The sequence below is a fragment of the Scyliorhinus torazame genome, chromosome 12, assembly GCF_047496885.1.
Source record: "Scyliorhinus torazame isolate Kashiwa2021f chromosome 12, sScyTor2.1, whole genome shotgun sequence".
In the NCBI taxonomy this organism is placed as follows: Eukaryota; Metazoa; Chordata; class Chondrichthyes; order Carcharhiniformes; family Scyliorhinidae; genus Scyliorhinus; species Scyliorhinus torazame.
In genome coordinates this window covers 140982495-141001251 of record NC_092718.1, presented here as the reverse complement: position 1 = coordinate 141001251, position 18757 = coordinate 140982495, and the positions used below count along the sequence as shown (strand labels likewise).

Below are 18757 nucleotides of genomic sequence, written 5' to 3'. Positions count from 1 at the left end.
CCTACCTTGTTTCGTATACTCCTGGCATTGAAGTAGACACACTTCAAACCACCTACCTGAACGCTGGCCCCCTCCTGCGACGTCAAATCTGTGCTCCTGACCTCTATACTCTCATTCCCCCTTACCCTAAAACTACAATCCAGGTTCCCATGCCCCTGCTGCATTAGTTTAAACCCCCCCAAAGAGCACTAACAAATCTCCCCCCCAGGATATTTGTGCCCCTCAGGTTCAGATGTAGACCATCCTGTCTGTAGAGGTCCCACCTTCCCCAGAAAGAGCCCCAGTTATCCAAAAATCTGAAACCCTCCCGCCTGCACCATCCCTGTAGCCACATGTTTAAATGCTCTCTCTCCCTATTCCTCATCTCACTATCACGTGGCACGGGCAACAACCCAGAGATAACAACTCTGTTTGTTCTAGTTCTGAGCTTCCATCCTAGCTCCCTGAAAGCCTGCCTGACATCCTTGTCCCCTTTCCTACCTATGTCGTTGGTGCCAATGTGGACCACGACTTGGGGCTGCTCCCCCTCCCCCCTAAGGACCCGGAAAACACGATCCGAGACATCACGTACCCTTGCACCTGGGAGGCAACATACCAAACATGAGTCTCTCACGCTCCCACAAAATCTCCTATCTGTGCCCCTGACTATAGAGTCCCCAATTACTAATGCTCTGCTCCTCTCCCCCCTTCCCTTCTGAGCAACAGGGACAGACTCCGTGCCAGAGGCCCGTACCCCATGGCTTACCCCTGGTAAGTCCCCCCCCCCACAAGTATCCAAAGCGATATACTTGTTTCTCAGGGGAACGACCGCAGGGGATCCCTGCACTGACTGTTTTTTCCCAGTCCCTCTTACAGTTACCCACCTATCTCCAATCTTTGGTGTAACTAATTCCCTGAAGCTGCTATCTATGACCCCTTCTGCCTCCCGAATGATCCGAAGTTCTTCCAACTCCAGCTCCAGTTCCCTAACTCGGTCTTGGAGGAGCTGGAGATGGCAGCACTTCCTGCAGGTAAAATCAGCAGGGACACTAACTGCATCCCTCACCTCAAACATCCTGCAGGAGGAACATTGCACTCCCTTCCCTGCCATTCCTCTAACTTTCTACCAAGATCTGGCTAACAACCAAATTAAATTTTTATAAAAAATAATAATAATATAATAAAAATATGGTACTTACCTCAGACCAATGGGTTTCCTCTCCACCAGAATTTATTGGGAGGGTCTTCCCAGACGTCCGCGGGTCGACTTCCTGATCCTGCCTAAAAAACTAATTTAAAAAAAAAAAAAGAAAAATTCTCAGCTCCTGCTGAAATTGACCAACCAGCCAGCTCCACTCCCGCTGAAATCGACTGGCCTGCCCCTGCAAAGAGAAGTGCTTTTAAAGGTTGACTTACCTCCCAGCAACCTCCTTCCGCAATGCTCCCGCTGAAACTGACTAACCAGCTGCTCTCACGCCGCCGAAATCGACTGGCCTGCCCCTGCAAAGAGAAGTGCTTTTAAAGGTTGACTTACCTCCCAGCAACCTCCTTCCGCAATGCTCCCGCTGAAACTGACTAACCAGCTGCTCTCACGCCGCCGAAGTCGTCCAGCTGTATTTGCCAAAAACCCCGGGAGGCGTCTAGCTTAGTGAAGAATTTGGCATGAGCCATCTCACTGGTTAACTCTTCACGCTTCGGGATCGGGTAGTGCTCCCGCATGATGTTGCGGTTTAGATCCTTGGGATCAATGCAAATGCGGAGCTCCCCTGATGGCTTCTTTACGCAGACCATGGAGCTGACCCAGTCTGTTGGCTCCATGACCTTCGAGATGATGCCCTGGTCTTGGAGGTCCAGTAGTTGCTTTTTCAGATGATCCCCGAGGGGTGCCGGCACCCGGCGTGGTGCATGGATTACAGGGATGGCGTTGGGCTTGAGCAGTATTTTGTATCGGTATTGGAGCGTGCCCATTCCATTGAATATACTGTGGACTGCGAGATAATGTCGTCTATGTCGGCTTGCAAATTTCCATCGGGCGAGGCTGTCGCCGGTGACGATGACATGGTGTTGACTCGCTGAACCAGGTTCAGGAGCTTGCAGGCGCGACCACCGAGCAGGGATGCCCCGTCAGGCCTGACGATTTCAAATCGTAACGTTGCCTTGATCGCCTTGTTGGATACCCCTAGTTGACACGAGCTACTGGCAGCTATGGCATTGCCATTGTACTCAAGGAGCTGGCAGGCCGGTGGAAGAATGCTTGGTCGGGCCCGGATGGTGTCGAGGTCGGATTGTGAGATGAGGTTCGCAGGCACGCCGGTGTTCAGTTTAAATCGGATGCGAGCCTTGTTAACTGTGAGGACAGCACACCACTCATCAAACAAAGAACAAAGAAAACTACAGGACAGGAACAGGCCCTTCGGCCCCATATCTGTCGAGATGCATCTTAAATGATGCTATCGTGCCTGCCTCTACCATCTCTGCTGGCAAAGTGTTCCAGGCACCCACCACCCTGTGCGTAAAAAACTTTCCACGCACATCTCCCTTAAACTTTCCCCCTCTCACCTTGAAATCGCGACCCTTTGTAATTGACACCCCTACTCTTGGAAAAAGCTTGTTGCTATCCTCCCTGTCCATACCTCTCATAATTTTGTAGACCTCAATCAGGTCCCCCCTCAACCTCCATCTTTCCAACGAAAACAATCCTAATCTACTCAACCTTTCTTCATAGCTAGCACCCTCCATACCAGGCAACATCCTGGTGAACCTCCTCTGCACCCTCTCTAAAGCATCCACATCCTTCTGGTAATGTGGCGACCACGGTAGCCTTGTGGGTAGCACAATTGCTTCACAGCTCCAGGGTCCCAGGTTCGATTCCGGCTTGGGTCACTGTCTGTGCGGAGTCTGCACATCCTCCCCGTGTGTGCGTGGGTTTCCTCCGGGTGCTCCGGTTTCCTCCCACAGTCCAAAGATGTGCAGGTTAGGTGGATTGGCCATGATAAATTGCCCTTAGTGTCCAAAATTGCCCTTAGTGTTGGGTGGGGTTACTGGGTTATGGGGATAGGGTGGAGGTGTTCACCTTGGGTAGGGTGCTCTTTCCAAGAGTCGGTGCAGACTCGATGGGCCGAATGGCCTCCTTCTGCACTGTAAATTCTATGAAATCTATGAGAACTGCACGCAGTATTCCAAATGTGGCCGAACCAAAGTCCTATACAACTGTAACATGACCTGCCGACTCTTATACTCAATACCCCGTCCGATGAAGGCAAGCATGCTGTCTGCCTTCTTGACCACTCTATCGACCTGCGTTGCCACCTTCAGGGTACAATGGACCTGAACTCCCAGATCTCTCTGTACATCAATTTTCCCCAGGACTCTTCCATTGACCGTATAGTCCGCTCTGGAATTAGATCTTCCAAAATGCATCACCTCGCATTTGCCTGGATTGAACTCCATCTGCCATTTCTCTGCCCAACTCTCCAATCTATATATATTTTGCTGTATTCTCTGACAGTCCTCCTCGCTATCTGCAACTCCACCAATCTTAGTATCATCTGCAAACTTGCTAATCAGACCACCTATACCTTCGTCCAGATCATTTATGTATATCACAAACAACAGTGGTCCGAGCACGGATCCTTGTGGAACACCACTAGTCACCTTTCTCCATTTTGAGACACTCCCTTCCACCACTACTCTCGGTCTCCTGTTGCCCAGCCAGTTCTTTATCCATCTAGCTAGTACACCCTGAACCCCATACAACTACACTTTTTCCATCAACCTGCCATGGGAAACTTTATCAAACGCCTTACTAAAGTCCATGTATATGACATCTACAGCCCTTCCATCATCAATTAACTTTGTCACTTCCTCAAAGAATTCTATTAGGTTTGTAAGACATGACCTTCCCTGCACAAAACCATGCTGCCTATCACTGATAAGTCTATTTTCTTCCAAATGTGAATAGATCCTATCCCTCAGTATCTTCTCCAACAGTTTGCCTACCAGTGACGTCAAGCTCACAGGCCTATAATTCCCTGGATTATCCCTGCTACCCTTCTTAAAAAAAGGGACAACATTAGCAATTCTCCAGTCCTCCGGGACCTCACCCGTACTCAAGGATGCTGCAAAGATATCTGTTAAGGCCCCAGCTATTTCTTCCCTCGCTTCCCTCAGTAACCTGGGATAGATCCCATCCGGACCTGGGGACTTGTCCACCTTAATGCCTTTTAGAATACCCAAAGCTTCCCACTTCCTTATGCCGACTTGATCTAGAGTATTTAAACATCCATCCCTAGCCTCAACATCCGTCATGTCCCTCTCCTTGGTGAATACCGATGCAAAGTACGCATTACGAATCTCACCCATTTCCTCTGACTCCATGCATAAATTCCCTCTTTTGTCTTTGAGTGGGCCAATCCTTTCTCTAGTTACCCTCTTGCTCCTTATATACGAATAAAAGGCTTTGGGATTCTCCTTAACTCTGTTAGCCAAAGATATTTCATGACCCCTTTTAGCCCTCTTTATTGCACGTTTGAGATTTGTCCTACTTTCCCGATATTGCTCCAAAGCTTCATCAGTTTTAAGTCGCCTAGATCTTATGTATGCTTCCTTTTTCATCTTAGCTAGTCTCACAATTCCACCCGTCATCTATGGTTCCCTAATCTTGCCATTTCTATCCCTCATTTTCACAGGGACATGTTTGTCCTGCACTCTAATCACCTCTCTTTAAAAGACTCCCACATATCAAATGTGGATTTACCTTCAAACAGCTGCTCCCAATCCACATTCCCTTGCTCCTGCCGAATTCTGTTATACTTGGCCTTTCCCCAATTTAGCACTCTTCCTTTAGGACCACTCTCGTCTTTGTCCAGGAGTATTCTAAAACTTACGGAATTGTGATCGCTGTTCCCAAAGTAATCATCGACTGAAACTTCAACCACCTGGCCGGGATCATTTCCCAATACCAGGTCCAGTATGGCCCCTTCCCGAGTTGGACTATTTACATACTGCTCTAAAAAACTCTCCTGGATGCTCCTTACAAATTCTGCTCCATTGACGCCTCCAACACTACATGAGTCCCATTCAATGTTGGGGAAGTTAAAATCTCCCATCACTACCACCCTATTGCTCCTACATTTTTCTATCATCTGTCTACATATTTGTACCTCTACTTCACGCTCGCTTTTGGGAGGCCTGTAGTAAAGTCCCAACAATGTTACTGCACCCTTCCTATTTCTTAGCTCTACCCTTATTGCCTCAGTGCTCGAATCCTCCATTGTGCCTTAATCATAGCTGTGATACCATCGCTGACCAGTAATCCAACTCCTCCACCCCTTTTACCTCCCTCTATCCCTCCTGAAGCATCTATACCCTGGAATATTTAGTTGCCAGTCTTGCCCTTCCCTCAACCAAGTCTCCGTAATACCAATAACATCATATTCCCAGGTACTAATCCAAGCCCTAAGTTCATCTGCCTTACCTGCTACACTTCTCGCATTGAAACAAATGCACCTCAGACCACCTGTCCCTTTGCGTTCATCATCTCTTCCCTGTCTACTCTTCCCCTTAGTCACATTGAGTTTATTATCTAGTAACTTACTGGCTTTATTTGCTGCCTCTTTCCTGACCTGTAACTTCCTAATCTGGTTCCCATCCCCCTGCCACATTAGTTTAAAACCTCCCCAACAGTGTTAGCAAAAGCACCCCCTAGGACATTGGTTCCAGTCCTGCCCAGGTGTAGACCATCCGATTTGTAATGGTCCCACCACCCCCAGAACCAGTTCCAATGTCCCAAAAATTTGAACCCCTCCCTCCTGCACCATCTCTCAAGCCACGTATTCATTCTGACTATTCTTGAATTTCTACTCTGACTGTCTCGTGGCACTGGTAGCAATCCTGAGATTACTATCTTTTGAGGTCCTACTTTTTAAACTTATCTCCTAACTCCCTAAATTCTGATTGTAGGACCTCATCCCAATTTTTACCTATATCGTTGGTGCCTATATGCACCACGACAACTGGCTGTTCACCCTCCCCCTTCAGAATGTCCTGCAGCCGATCTGAGACATCCCTGACCCGTGCACCCGGGAGGCAACATACCATTCGGAGTCTCGTTTTCGACCACAGAGACGCCTGTCTACTCCCCTTGCGATTGAATCCCCTATAGCCCTGCCAGTCTTTTTCCCACCCTTCTGTGCAGCAGAGCCAGCCACGGTGCCATGAACCTGGCTACTACTGCCTTCTCCTGGTGAGTCATCTCCCCCAACAGTATCCAAAACGGTTTTCCTGTTTTGGAGGGAGATGACCGCAGGGGACACCTGCACTGCCTTCCTGCTCTTTCTCTGCCTTTTGGTCACCCATTCCCTGTCTCCCTCACCAATCCCAATCTGCGGTGTGACCAACTCACTGGACGTGCTATCCACAACCTCCTCAACATCGCGGATGCTCCAAAGTGAGTCCATCCATAGCTCCAGAGCCGTCATGCGGTCTAACAGGCGCTGCAGCTGTACACACTTCCCTCACATGAAGGAGTCAGGGGCATCGGCTGCGTCCCTGAACTCCCACATTGAGCACGAGGAGCATAACACGGGTCTGGGATCTCCTGCCATTTTTCCACTTTACCGTAACTGATTAGAAATATAATATCAAAATTATCGTCGGGATCCACACTGAGGATCGAGAGGCGTTTCGCAGGTGTGGTGGAGGCCAGCTCATGTGTGGTTATGATACCCACCGGATATGGAGACTTGAGGCAGTCAGCATCAGGGTCATTTGGGCTGTCAGGATCAGAATCTGGCATGCCTTGTTGTATTGAGCGGATACTTCTGCGCCGCAGCTGGGATCGCTGGCTGCTGAGCGGTGGAGCGGATCTGCAGAGGGCTGCGTAGTGGCCAAGCTCGCCACACTGGTGACATTGGCATCCTCTTGCCAGACATTGCCGCTTTAAGTGGGTGGAGCCACAATTCGGACACGTCATGAAGCTGACGTCACCGCGATCCGTGCGCCATCGCGCATGCATAGTGCGGTCAGCCGACGTATGCACCTGCGCAGTCGGGTTTTCGATCTCATCGTCCACTCGGTCGTGGCGCGCATGCGCAGGGATCCGAGAAAAGCGTGCAAAACTGCCACTCTCCTTGATGTTTTCTGGCCACTCTCTGCACCCTTTCTGCCTCGTGGGAGCCAGTTTTGCAGTTTCTGCCACCCTGATGTGGGAGTAACGATTCTTGGCAAGCTCATGGACAACGCACGTTTCGATGGCGACGGAGAGGGTCAACTGTTTGATTTTGAGGAGCTGCTCCCGCAGGGAGTCGGACTGGACCCCGGAAAGGATCTGATCCCGGATCATGGAATCAGCCGTTGAGTCATAGTTACATGACTGCTCTAGGATGCGGAGATGGGTCAAGAAGGACTGAAAAGGTTCATCCTTACCCTGAAGCCTCTGTTGGAAGATGTACCGTTCAAAGCTCTCATTCACCTTAATGTCGCAGTGGCTGTCGAACTTCAGCAGGCCTGTTTTGAATTTTGTTTTGTCTTCGCCGTCAGCGAACGTAAGCAAATTGTAGATATGGATGGCGTGGTCCCCCGCAGCGGAGAGAAATAGCGCGATCATCCTGGCATCCGATGCTGCCTCGAGGTCGGAGGCTTCGATGTACATGAGGAACTTTCGCTTGAAGATTTTCCAGTTGGTGCCGAGGTTGCCGGAGATCCGGAGTTGCGGAGGAGGCTGGATGTTTTCCCTTTTGCTGGATGGCTGCTGGCTGGTCGATGCTGATTCACTCGAGGTAGATCCGTCAAGATCAATATCACTCTGGTGCCATGATACGTTCGGCAGGTTGGTTCGATGTGGACTGCACAATGCTGGGAAGTTAGAAACAGACGTCTAACACAGGAGAAGATCCAACACTGTTTTATTCAACTCGATGAACTGCTGTGCATATTCAGCTGTGGGTCGACACTATACTGATCTGACTAGTGACCTTGCGGTAGCCTGACCAGACTTACTAGCTACCTCATGTTGTTTGTTTGTGCTTGCTCGCTCGTGGACTCTGACTGTCTCAGTTGCTGGGTCCCAAGAGAGCGGGAATCCTAGTGCCCTCTGGTTTTATAGTGGTAGTGTCCTGTCTGGTGATTGGCTGTGCTGTGTTGTATGCTTACTGGTCATCCTATGTGTCAATCACTGCCTGTCTGCTTCTCATTATATACATGAGTGGATATTATGACAACTTTCGGAGACATCCCATTGTTCGACTCCACCTCCACCTGGCTGTCATTCTGATCCTGTTTAACTTGACCTATCTCATCATCGTCACGGTCCAATTCCGTAGGTGGACAGCAGAGATCACTGAACGGCAGGACATGGGACTCATATTTACTGCACGGGCCCCTTTAATCCAGCCAAACCAACGATCCCCGGGGACTGATACTTGTTTTGCACTGAGTATCCAGGTTGGCTTGTATATGACCTTAGTAGAACTGTAAATGCATAAGGCCAGCCTGTTTACATTGATCTGCACTACCGTCTGTATGTTCTGCAGTTTGTACCGGACAGTATTCCTCCACTTCTGTATCAGGGTTTTCAATATTGTCCCACCTCTGCATCAGACTCTTACAGTACAGACACTTCCATTTCTCTGACCGTATTAGGTCAGTTATGGAATGTATATTTATATTTGTCTTTGTTATTCGTGTATTCTGTATTAGGGAGTTTTGCATGTAGAGTTAGGGTCTTACCTGACGGACAGGTGACTGGGAGTGCTGGGCAGGTATTGGTCCGTGTGTGTGTTCCACCACGCTTCGCCTTAAGGATCAAGAGGGGGGAACCTGGGGACTTGAGATGGCTGCCTGCAAAGATCGATGGGACATTGGGCATCACATGGACACGGACGAGCTGCAGTTTGCAAATGTACAAAGGCTGCAGCCCAGGTCCAGGACACAGTGGATGAAAGCAGGAGGGGGCCATTCGGACCCTCGAGTGTACTCCGCCATTCGCTCTCTCGACCATCGACAGAAACAATGGTGATACCTTCACCAGCCAAGGAGGAGACCATCCACGCCATCAGCAGAGGGAGCAGAGCCGGGGCCGCAGACGACCAGCAACAGACATCCAGCACTGCCAGACCATGGATTACAGATACGGCCAGATGAGCCTCTGTACATGGCAGTCACCTGGACGTGAAGTTCCTGTGTGTTAGTTTAGAGTGAAACATGTATGTGTGTGTTCATGTGTGTGCGTGTAATAAACTATTACCGTATTGAACAACTTGTGGTAATTTGTCCACTGTATACGGGTTACAGAAACAGTGGTTTAGAAGGTACAACAGGGGTTGAGGGGGGTGTGGGTCAAGGGGGGTGTGGGTCAAGGGGGGTGTGGGTCAAGGGGGGTGTGGGTCAAGGGGGGTGTGGGTCAAGGGGGGTGTGGGTCAAGGGGGGTGTGGGTCAAGGGGGGTGTGGGTCAAGGGGGGTGTGGGGGGGGTCCACACGTGTCATGGGGATGCGCAACTAAGCAGGGTCACAAAACAACGACACCATTAGATCCGACGCATGCAGTTCAGGGGTTGGGTAGATGGTGGAACCAGCGGCCAGGGCACCTGGCCATTGCAGCTGGTATGGGTGCTGGCATGTGGGGCAGGGTGGGCGTTTGGCCGTCCGCTTGGGGGAGGCGGGGTTAGTGTCAGGGGCATGGAGTAGTCGACTCACCCTGGCAGGCCTGAGGAGGTCGTGCAGACTCTCCCGGCACTCTATGCCTGTCCGGGCGACGTTGCGCACGGCACTCACCGCCTCTGACATCTGCGCCCAGGCATGGCGAATGGTGGTGCCTGGTGGCCTTCCTCCTGGACTGGGGTATAGGGTCATCCTTCTCTCCTCCATGGCGTCTAGGAGGGTCTCCAACCCAGTGTCCATGAACCGTGGCGTTCCTCTCCTTGCAGCCATCTTGCTGGCTGGGATGATGTGTGTTGGGGGATGGAATGTTTAAGTGTGGCTGCGACGTGTGGGCCTCATGTGCACCAATCATGGACCCGGCAAATCCGGCACGGAGTCGCTTGGAACCGGCTGCTTTCCACGTGGCGATAGTGCTAGCCCATTTAGAGTTGTTGAATCGGTGCACCTTTTGCTGTCGTAAAACACCACTGTTCCCACGCTGGCGTTAGCACCTCGTCTCAAAGTCGGAGGATCCAGCCCAAAGTGGTGACGCCGGGGCAGGATTAGTGGACTTTTACGACAGCAAAATTGGCGCCACACCTGGACCAATTCACAGACCGTTAAGGGACTAGCACCGGCACCACGTGGAACACGATTAATTTCAATGAGTCAGGATTCAGGATAGGCACTCAGGAGGCAATCGAGCTGCAGCCGCATATATACACACACCATCCCAGCCAACAAGATAGCAGCAAGACCAGCAGCACCAAGGCTTACCGATGCGGAATTGGAGGCCCTGTTGGATGCCATGGAGGAGGTGCGGGCATTTCTATACCCCACGTCGGAAGGAGGCTGCCAGCCGCCGCCGCCGTTCAGTGGGCCTGGACGAAAGTGGCAGAGATCATCAGCGCCATGTGCAACACCATGAGGACCAGCCAGCAGTACCAAAATAAACTGCACAACCACCTCTGGGCAGCCAGAATGAATAGGCAGCATTGTGCCCCGCCCCCCATCCCCCTCCCTCACCCTGCACCACATGCTGGCACCCATAACGCCCGCCAGGTGCCCTAGCCACTGAAGCCACCAGCTACCCACCCCCTGGACTGCATGCGTCGGACTGGCGAACACGGTGCGTTTCCTGTTACCACCCCGCCTTGCCTCAAAAGAAGGCCACACACAACCACTGGGAGAGGGAGAAGACTGGAGGAGGACTGTCGGACCTGCGGCTCCTTTCCACAGCAGAACAGAGACACCGGATGTGGCCAGAGTGCCCAAAGAAAGGGCAGTCGCCGAGGTGGAAGTCGACATTGGGCGAGGAAATGGGACCGCGTTGAGCTGCATTTTCCCATGGCACATGTGTCACCCCCTCACCACCACCCCACACCCGCCACCGCACCCAGAGCCCTCTCCACCACCACTATCACCCCTGTCCATACACCCCCCTCCCCCCACATACGCCCACCACCCTCACTCTTCCTCAGGTCGCGATAGAAACATGCATCTTGTCTTGTGTCTTACAGGAGCTGCTAGTGATTAGGTTGACCCTTCTGGTATCCCCCCACTGACCCGACCACAACCCCAGGTGATGACGCCGACACCGACACGGATGGAAGCCATCGACTTACATCCCGTAATACCCCAGAGCTCGAGTCCGGGGAAGACACCGACTTTCCATCGCAGCTATCTCCAACACCCTTCACCTTCCCAGAGACACGCAGCTCGGTTGGACACTTTAGTGAAGAGGCTCCTGCACCACAAACAAGCTCCGGTATATCAGATGGTGGTAGGAAGCACCGAGGGGCGAACGGTCAGAGGGCAGACCGCCCCAAGGGATTAACTGCTAGCCAGACAAGTTTTGGGCTTCTGGAACGGACGGTCACAGTGATAGTAGAGATGCAGGCTCAGAGTCAGGAACTACATGAGGAGTTGTCGGCAACCATCCAGCACTTGCAGATGCAGTGGGAGGAGTCCAATCATGTGCAGGAGCAGGAGGCGTTGCCAACCATGTGTGCCACCCATGTGTGCCAAGACCGCATGGCTGGCATCGGCGGTGGAGGCCTTGGCAGTGAAGGTTTTGGCCATGAATCAGGATGTTAAAGGTCTGGGGCATTCTGTGCAGGCGGTGGCTGAGGCCCAGGACAGGGCTGCCCTCTCACAGGCAGTCATGTACCAGAGTCACCTGGATATTGCAACTGCGCTCCAAAGCGTGGCTGAGAGCATCGGAGGCATTGCCCAGGTGCTGGGCCAACGTGGCACAGACACAGAGGGAGGTGGCCCAGTCCCAGAGGGAGATGGTGCAGTCACTGGCTGATGTCACACAGACCCTGAAGGTGGTGACACAGTCACAGCGTGATGTGGTCCACTCCCTGTGCTCCATGGCCGCGAGCATGCAGACCCTGGTCTAGACTGCAGCAGGCCAGGACTGGCAGCGCCAGGTGGCGGGGGAGCCTCAGAGGTTAGCTCCGCTTGCACCTCCAACCCATGGAGTAGCTCAAGAACCAAGGTGATGGGGCTCGTGCCGGTGACTCCCGCAGGGAAGGTGCCGGAACACCCCACCACCTCAGACTCCCCACCTCCTGACCCTGCCACATCACATGGAAGGTCTAAAATAGGTGGGAAATATATAGTAAATGGCAGAACCCTTAAGAGTACTGACAGGAAGTGGGATCTGGGTGTTCAAGTTCATAGGTTACTGAAAATGGCAACGACTATAGTCAAGAAGGCGTATGGCATGCTTGCCTTCATCGGCCGGGGCATTGAGTATAAAAATTATCAAGTCATACTGCAGCTTTATAGTATCTTAGTTAGGCCACACTTGAAATAAAGTGGTCAATTCTGGTCGCTGTACGACCAGAAGGATGTGGAGGTTTTGGAAAGGGTACAGAAGAGGTTTACCAGGATGTTGCCTGGTATGGAGGGCATTAGCTAGGAGGAGAGGTTGGAGAGTGTCTTGACAAATACATGAATATGATTGGAATAGAGGGTTATGGAAGCGTAGAAGATTTTAGGTTGGACAGGCAGCATGGTTGGCGCAGGCTTGGGGAGCCAAAGGGTCCGTCCTGTGCTGTGCTCCCAGTGCAGACATTGTAGATCTGGTTCTTTGCCCCATGTTCCTGTTGAGCAAAGCATTAAATTCACCACAATGCTGGAGGAATCGCCTGCTGTTAAATACACTCCGTTTGTGATGTCAGTACCTCTGCAGTCCCACCTGGTGAGGGATAATGTTCTGAATTCATGAGATTCCATAACTCAGCTTCTTACTGACTTACCATCCTCACAGCTGATACCCATGAACCCAGGACAGCACCTCCATTCCAAAGCAGTCATATTCTTGTAGGTTAGCTTGTAGGTTGGTCTGAGGATTGTCCTGTAACTAGCACAAAAAACTAATCAAGGACATTTTATCAATCAACCATTGTTCAAATTCTGCAGAACCTCCCCACAGAAAGTCATCAATGCACATCATAAAGATGCCTGCTACTTTGTCCTTGTGATTCAAATAGAACATTGCTGGGCCTGCTCTTAACTGAATATAAAGCAGGTCAGACATAACTGAGAAAAGCCATACCCTTGACACATCATTGAACCCAGACAAATATTTGTTTATTTTCCACATCCATCACCAGCTTCTTTCGGTGGTTTCAAAAACATTTCCCTTTGAAGTTACTCACCGTTCAAAAATGCAGCTTTTCGTTGAATCATAGAATCCCAACACTGCAGAAGGAGGTCATTCAGCCTGCACCAACCCTCTGAACGAGCACCCTATCCAGGCCCTCTTCCCTGCAACCCCACTTAAGCTTTGGCACTAAAGGAAAATGTAGCTTGGCCAATCCACCTAACCTGTACATATTTGGACTGTGGGAGGAAACCGCAGCACCTGGAGGATACCCACACAAACACAGAGATGTGATGATGGGTAGACTATTATCAGTATATAATATCAGTAGATCATCATCATCTGTATGTGTATTATAAGTTATATGTTTTACTGTTGTAGTTCCAGCATGTACGTGACCCGGACACACCACGTGTTCGACAGAAGGTGTTAGTGATGAGTTGATAGCAGTCGCATATAAAGAGTAGCTCTGTAGTATCTCCATGTAAGTTAGTGTTAGACCATTATTTCCAATTGTATTAATCTTAGACATTATAGTAATCCTTTAGAGTAGTGTTAGTTTTACAACAGAACTATTTATAACTAAGTCTAATGTTCTTTGTTAACACTATCACATCAAGATCCAAGATCAGCACAATCAAACAACATTACATGGTACCAGGTGGTGGGGTGTCGAAAAATAACAGTGAGGGAAAGTTAGATTCGCCGGGAAGACAGAAGAGAACACTCAGACACTTGGAGAAAATCGGCTGTCAAACAAAATGCTACCAGGATTGTCGAAGCGAGAGGAAGAATTGAAGACTCCCAACCAACTGCTCCGACTGGTAATGTAGATGTGAACTGGCGTGCTTTCAAGAAACTGTTCACTTTTTACGTGCAGGTTCTAGGTCTGCAAGAAGCTTCTAACGAGAGGAAAATAGCACTCCTAATGACAGAAGCCGGTCCCCAAGCAATTGATTTGTACAATTTGCTTTGCAGGAAGACAGGAAGAGCAACTTAAAGAAAATAGAGCAATTCGATAACTATTGCTTTCCCCCCCCAAAAAAAAACATTTGAGCGCTACATGTTCAGGATGAGACTGCAAAAATTGACTGTTTTGTCACGGATCTTCGTCTCAACGTACAATCGTGCAATTTTGCAGACCTCCGTGATTCATTGGTAAAAGACTAAATTGTGTACAGTTTACAATGTGATAAATTACGCGAGCGATTGCTGAGGGAAAACTATTGAAAATAAGCAGATGCCATTAAAATCTGCAAGGCCAGTGAGGTAACATAAAAGCAAATCACAGATCCAAATCCGAGAAAGTGGCGGGAAAAAAAGAGGGCGCAATTGACGCCATCTTTGCTGTGTTGCAGCAAAATCAGAAATGTGGTCCGAGCGGTGGCCATTTTAAGAAATTCTGGAGCACGCCATTTTGTGCCGGAAGTGCGGCAGAACGCATGGTCCGAGAAAAAGCCCTACATTCAGCAAAACTTGTACCAAAAGTGCCAGAAAAAAATCACTGCGCAGCAATGCCTGTTCCATGACAGAAGACAGCAACCAAATAGTGTGAATGTAGCCAAGGCTACAAAAATCAGCGATTCATCAATTATACAAAGTATAGACTTGAACAGGCAACATGAAATTAATGATGAAACAATTGGCCACCACGAGAACGTCTCAAGACCGAGCTGATAAGATGCAGAGGTTAGGGACATAGAAAAAGTGGAAGAGCCAACTGACTGGGTTAGTGTGATGGTGTGCATGAAAAAGCGGAATGGAGAGTTGCATACTTGCATAGATCCCAAGGATCTGAATGAAAACATAAAACAGGAACACTACCAGATCCCCAAAAGAGAGGAGATTACATGCAAGATGAAAAATGCCACAGTTTTTAGTAAACTTCATTGTTCCAGGGGATTCCGACACCTGAGATTGGACAAGGACAGCATCTCTGAAATATTACAGGGACAGGTCGATGTGGTGATGGAAACCCTGCCTGTATCGGACAACTCCAAATTATCATAGATCAGAGAATTTACAGTGCAGAAGGAGACTGTTATAACCTGCCTGCTTACCACTGGCTGGGGACTAATGGCAATCCCACAATCCTTTGGGAGTATGAGCTCCCCCAATGAGGGAGGCGGAGAAATCATTATCAGATTCCTTGCATAAATAAAGCTGGCCAGTTTGGAACCTGCTAGAGGAGAGTGAGCAGCAAGGAAGTTGCTGCTGCTGCTGTATATATATATATATATGTTATTGTAAATAAATGTTATTTCTTTCTATCCTTCAACTCGTGCTGGATTCTTCGTGGCTCTCACAAAACTGGTGACGAGGGTTAAAGTGAATAGCTGTCTACACTGCTGAAGCCACCTCCCTGGATTTTTGTTGGATACAGGTTGGAAGTTGTTTTCTATTACACCATGCCTCTGTATGAACGTTTGGATGTTTTTGACGCTGCGCTGGAAAGCTGGAACCAGTACGCACAATGGATGCGTTACTATTTCCAGGCAAACAATATCATCGAAAACGAGCGCCAGGTGGTCATATTGCTCACCACCTGCGACCCGCATACATTTGGGGCGATTAGGAGCCTTACGTACCCAGCTGCGCCGGACACCAAAACGTTTGATGAACTTGTGAACTTAGTGGGGCAACCCCGTCCACGATAGTCCAACGTTATCGGTTTAATACCGCTGAGAGGACCCCAGGAGAATCCCTTGCCGATTTTCTATCCAGGCTACGCAGAATTGCGGAGTACTGTGACTATGGTGAGACTTTGTCAGAAATGTTACGCGACCGTTTGGCCTGCGGCATTAACAATGCGGCCACCCAGAGAAAGTTGTTAGCTGAACCAACATTGACTTTTCAGCAGGCCATTCAAATAGTATTGGCCCAAGAGAGCGCAGAATGGGGAGTGCAGGAGCGACAGGGAATGGAGGTGCATGCTTTGGGGCGCAACCCCTTCCGTCCGAAAGCGCCCCCCCCGCACCCCTGCGGTACCATAGGCGAGGCGACATCCGGATCGACGCCAGTGGCCGTCAGACATTCCTCCCCGAAGGGAGCCTTCTCCAGAACCAATGGATGAGGAGCCATGTCCGTGTCAGACTTGTGGGCGCCGGCCCTGTCGCGGACGCCGGTCCTGGGGGTCCCAGAGGCGTCGTCGTTCCGACAGAAACTGGGGCCACCCCAGGGGCCGTACCTTCCATTTGGATGAACCTGCGGTGACTACTCCCGAGGATGTGGAGACGGAGGACGACTGCCTGCGGCTGCATTGTGTGCAGCTCAAGCAGGGTATACAGACCCTGACATTAACCGACACACAGGCCAGGTTGTCCACCTATACGTGGGAACCATTGGACATTGCAGGAACTACGATGACCGCCAGGAGGGGCGTTTCCCACTTATCGTGGTGCGCGGCCACGGGCCCAGCCTGTTGGGTCGGGACTGGTTGCGCCATTTGCGGCTGCAGTGGCAGCACATCCTCCAAAGAGTTTCTTGAAGGTTGACTGAGGTGCTAGGACGATACCCAGATGTATTCCAGCCGGTTTGGGGAAAATAAAAGGGGCTGTAGCCCATATCCAAATCGAACCAGGAGCCACGCCGCGCTATTTCCGAGCGTGCCCGGTGCCTTACACCTTGTTCGAGAAGGTAGAAGGGGAGCTCACTCGTTTGGAGACTTTGGGTATTATCAGGCCCGTCCGTTTCGCTGACTGGGCAGCACCAATTGTACCTGTAATGAAGCCAGATGCCACAGTTCGCTTGTGCGGCGACCATAAACTTACAGTGAATATGGCTTCCCGGCTCGACCGATATCCAATGCCTCACATAGAGGGTCTCTACGCGAAGCTTGCAGGTGGACTCTCATTTACTAAATTAGATCTGAGTCACGCCTACCTACAGTTGGAGCTGGACCCTGCCTCCCGACCATATGTAACGATTAATACACACCGGGGCCTGTATGAATGTACACGGTTGCCCTTTGGGGTATCCTCAGCCTGCGCTATTTTTCAACGCATCATGGAGGGCATTTTGAGAGGTTTACCGCGTATCGCTGTCTACTTGGACGACGTTTTGATTACAGGGATGTCAGAGCAGGAACATTTGGAAAATTTGGTGGCTGTCCTTAGACGCTTTTTGGAGTCCGTTTACATCGCACAAAGTGCATCTTTCAGGCAAAGGAAGTAGTCTACCTGGGTTATTGGGTGGACTGCGAAGGTTTGCACCCCGTCGCAGAGAAGATGCGCGGAATTCAACAGGCCCCCGCCCCTACTGACACTTCGCATCTTCTTTCTTTTCTCAGCCTCGTAAACTACTATGAGAAGTTTCTCCCCAATCTGGCAACTACGCTGGTCCCGTTGCACCTTCATCTAAAAGAAGAATCACACCTGGGTTTGGGGTCAGCCGCAAGAAACCGTTTTCCGGCGGGTAAAACAACAATTGTCGTCGTCTGGGTTACTAATCCACTATGATCCTGGAAAGCCTTTGCTCATCACATGTGATGCATCCCCATATGGTATTGGGGCCATCCTGTCCCACAAGATGGAGAACGGGGCCGAGCGGCCGATAGCTTTCGCCTCCCGCACATTGACTGCAGCAGAAAAGAAATACGCGCAGATCAAGAAGGAGGGCCTGCCGGTGGTCTTTGCGGTGAAACGTTTCCACCAGGAAGTGTATGGCCGCCATCTCACTATCGTGACTGATCATAAGCCTCTGTTGGGACTTTTCCGAGAGGATCAGCCAATACCGCCCATTGCTTCCGCACGGATCCAGCGCTGGGCTTTGTTGCTTGCTACCTACGAGTATTCTCCGGAGCACAAACCAGGAACGCAGATAGCGAATGCCGACGCACTGAGCCAATTGCCTTTACTGACAGGCCCCATGTCGACCCCCACGACTGGTGAGGTGGTTGCAACCCTAAATGTTATGGACACCTTGCGTGTCACGGCATTACAGATCAGTGAGTGGACCCAGACGGAGCCAGTCCTGTCAAAGGTTCGACACATAGTCCTATATGGTGGGCAGCATAGACAGCTCCCAGGCAAGTGCGGGCATTTTCTTCCAAGCTGTCAGAATTTAGCGTGGAAGACGGTATCCTCATGTGGGGCACGCGTGTGATTGTCCCGGAAAAAGGACAGGAGCTGATAGTAAGAGACTTGCACAATGGTCATCCGGGTGTGATCAAAATGAAAATGTTGGCCCGGAGTTATGTCTGGTGGCCAGGCCTCGACACCGACATTGAGAAGGTGGCCCAAATGTGCTCCATTTGCCAGGAGCATCAGAAGCTTCCGCCGGCCGCGCCCCTACATCACTTGGAGGGATGGTCTTCTGGACCGAAAGTGGTCTCCATGCTTGCGCTGGAGACGACCATGGGCTTGGGCGCGCTTGCATGCGGATTTCGCCAGCCCTTTTCAAGGATCCATATTCCTTCTTTTAATCGCTGCCCAGTCTAAATGGTTAGAGGTGCATAAGATGGTAGGCACAACGTCCTGCGCAACAATTGAGAAGATGCGTTTGTCTTTCAGTACGCATGGTCTCCCC

General features: G+C 50.6%; 1 protein-coding gene across 3 annotated transcripts in view; it reads right to left on the bottom strand.

The window, feature by feature from the left end:
- The window catches only part of LOC140386627 (collagen alpha-1(XXVI) chain-like), a 472629-nt gene that overhangs the window by 345693 nt on the left and 108179 nt on the right, over positions 1-18757 (bottom strand). For 2 of the 3 annotated variants that reach the window (XM_072469110.1, XM_072469111.1), the window contains one exon: positions 12885-12982. In XM_072469110.1, the coding sequence (XP_072325211.1) occupies positions 12885-12982 (98 nt within the window). Of the gene's footprint in view, positions 1-12884; positions 12989-18757 lie in introns of all 3 variants that reach the window. The other variant, XM_072469109.1, reaches the window with a different exon arrangement.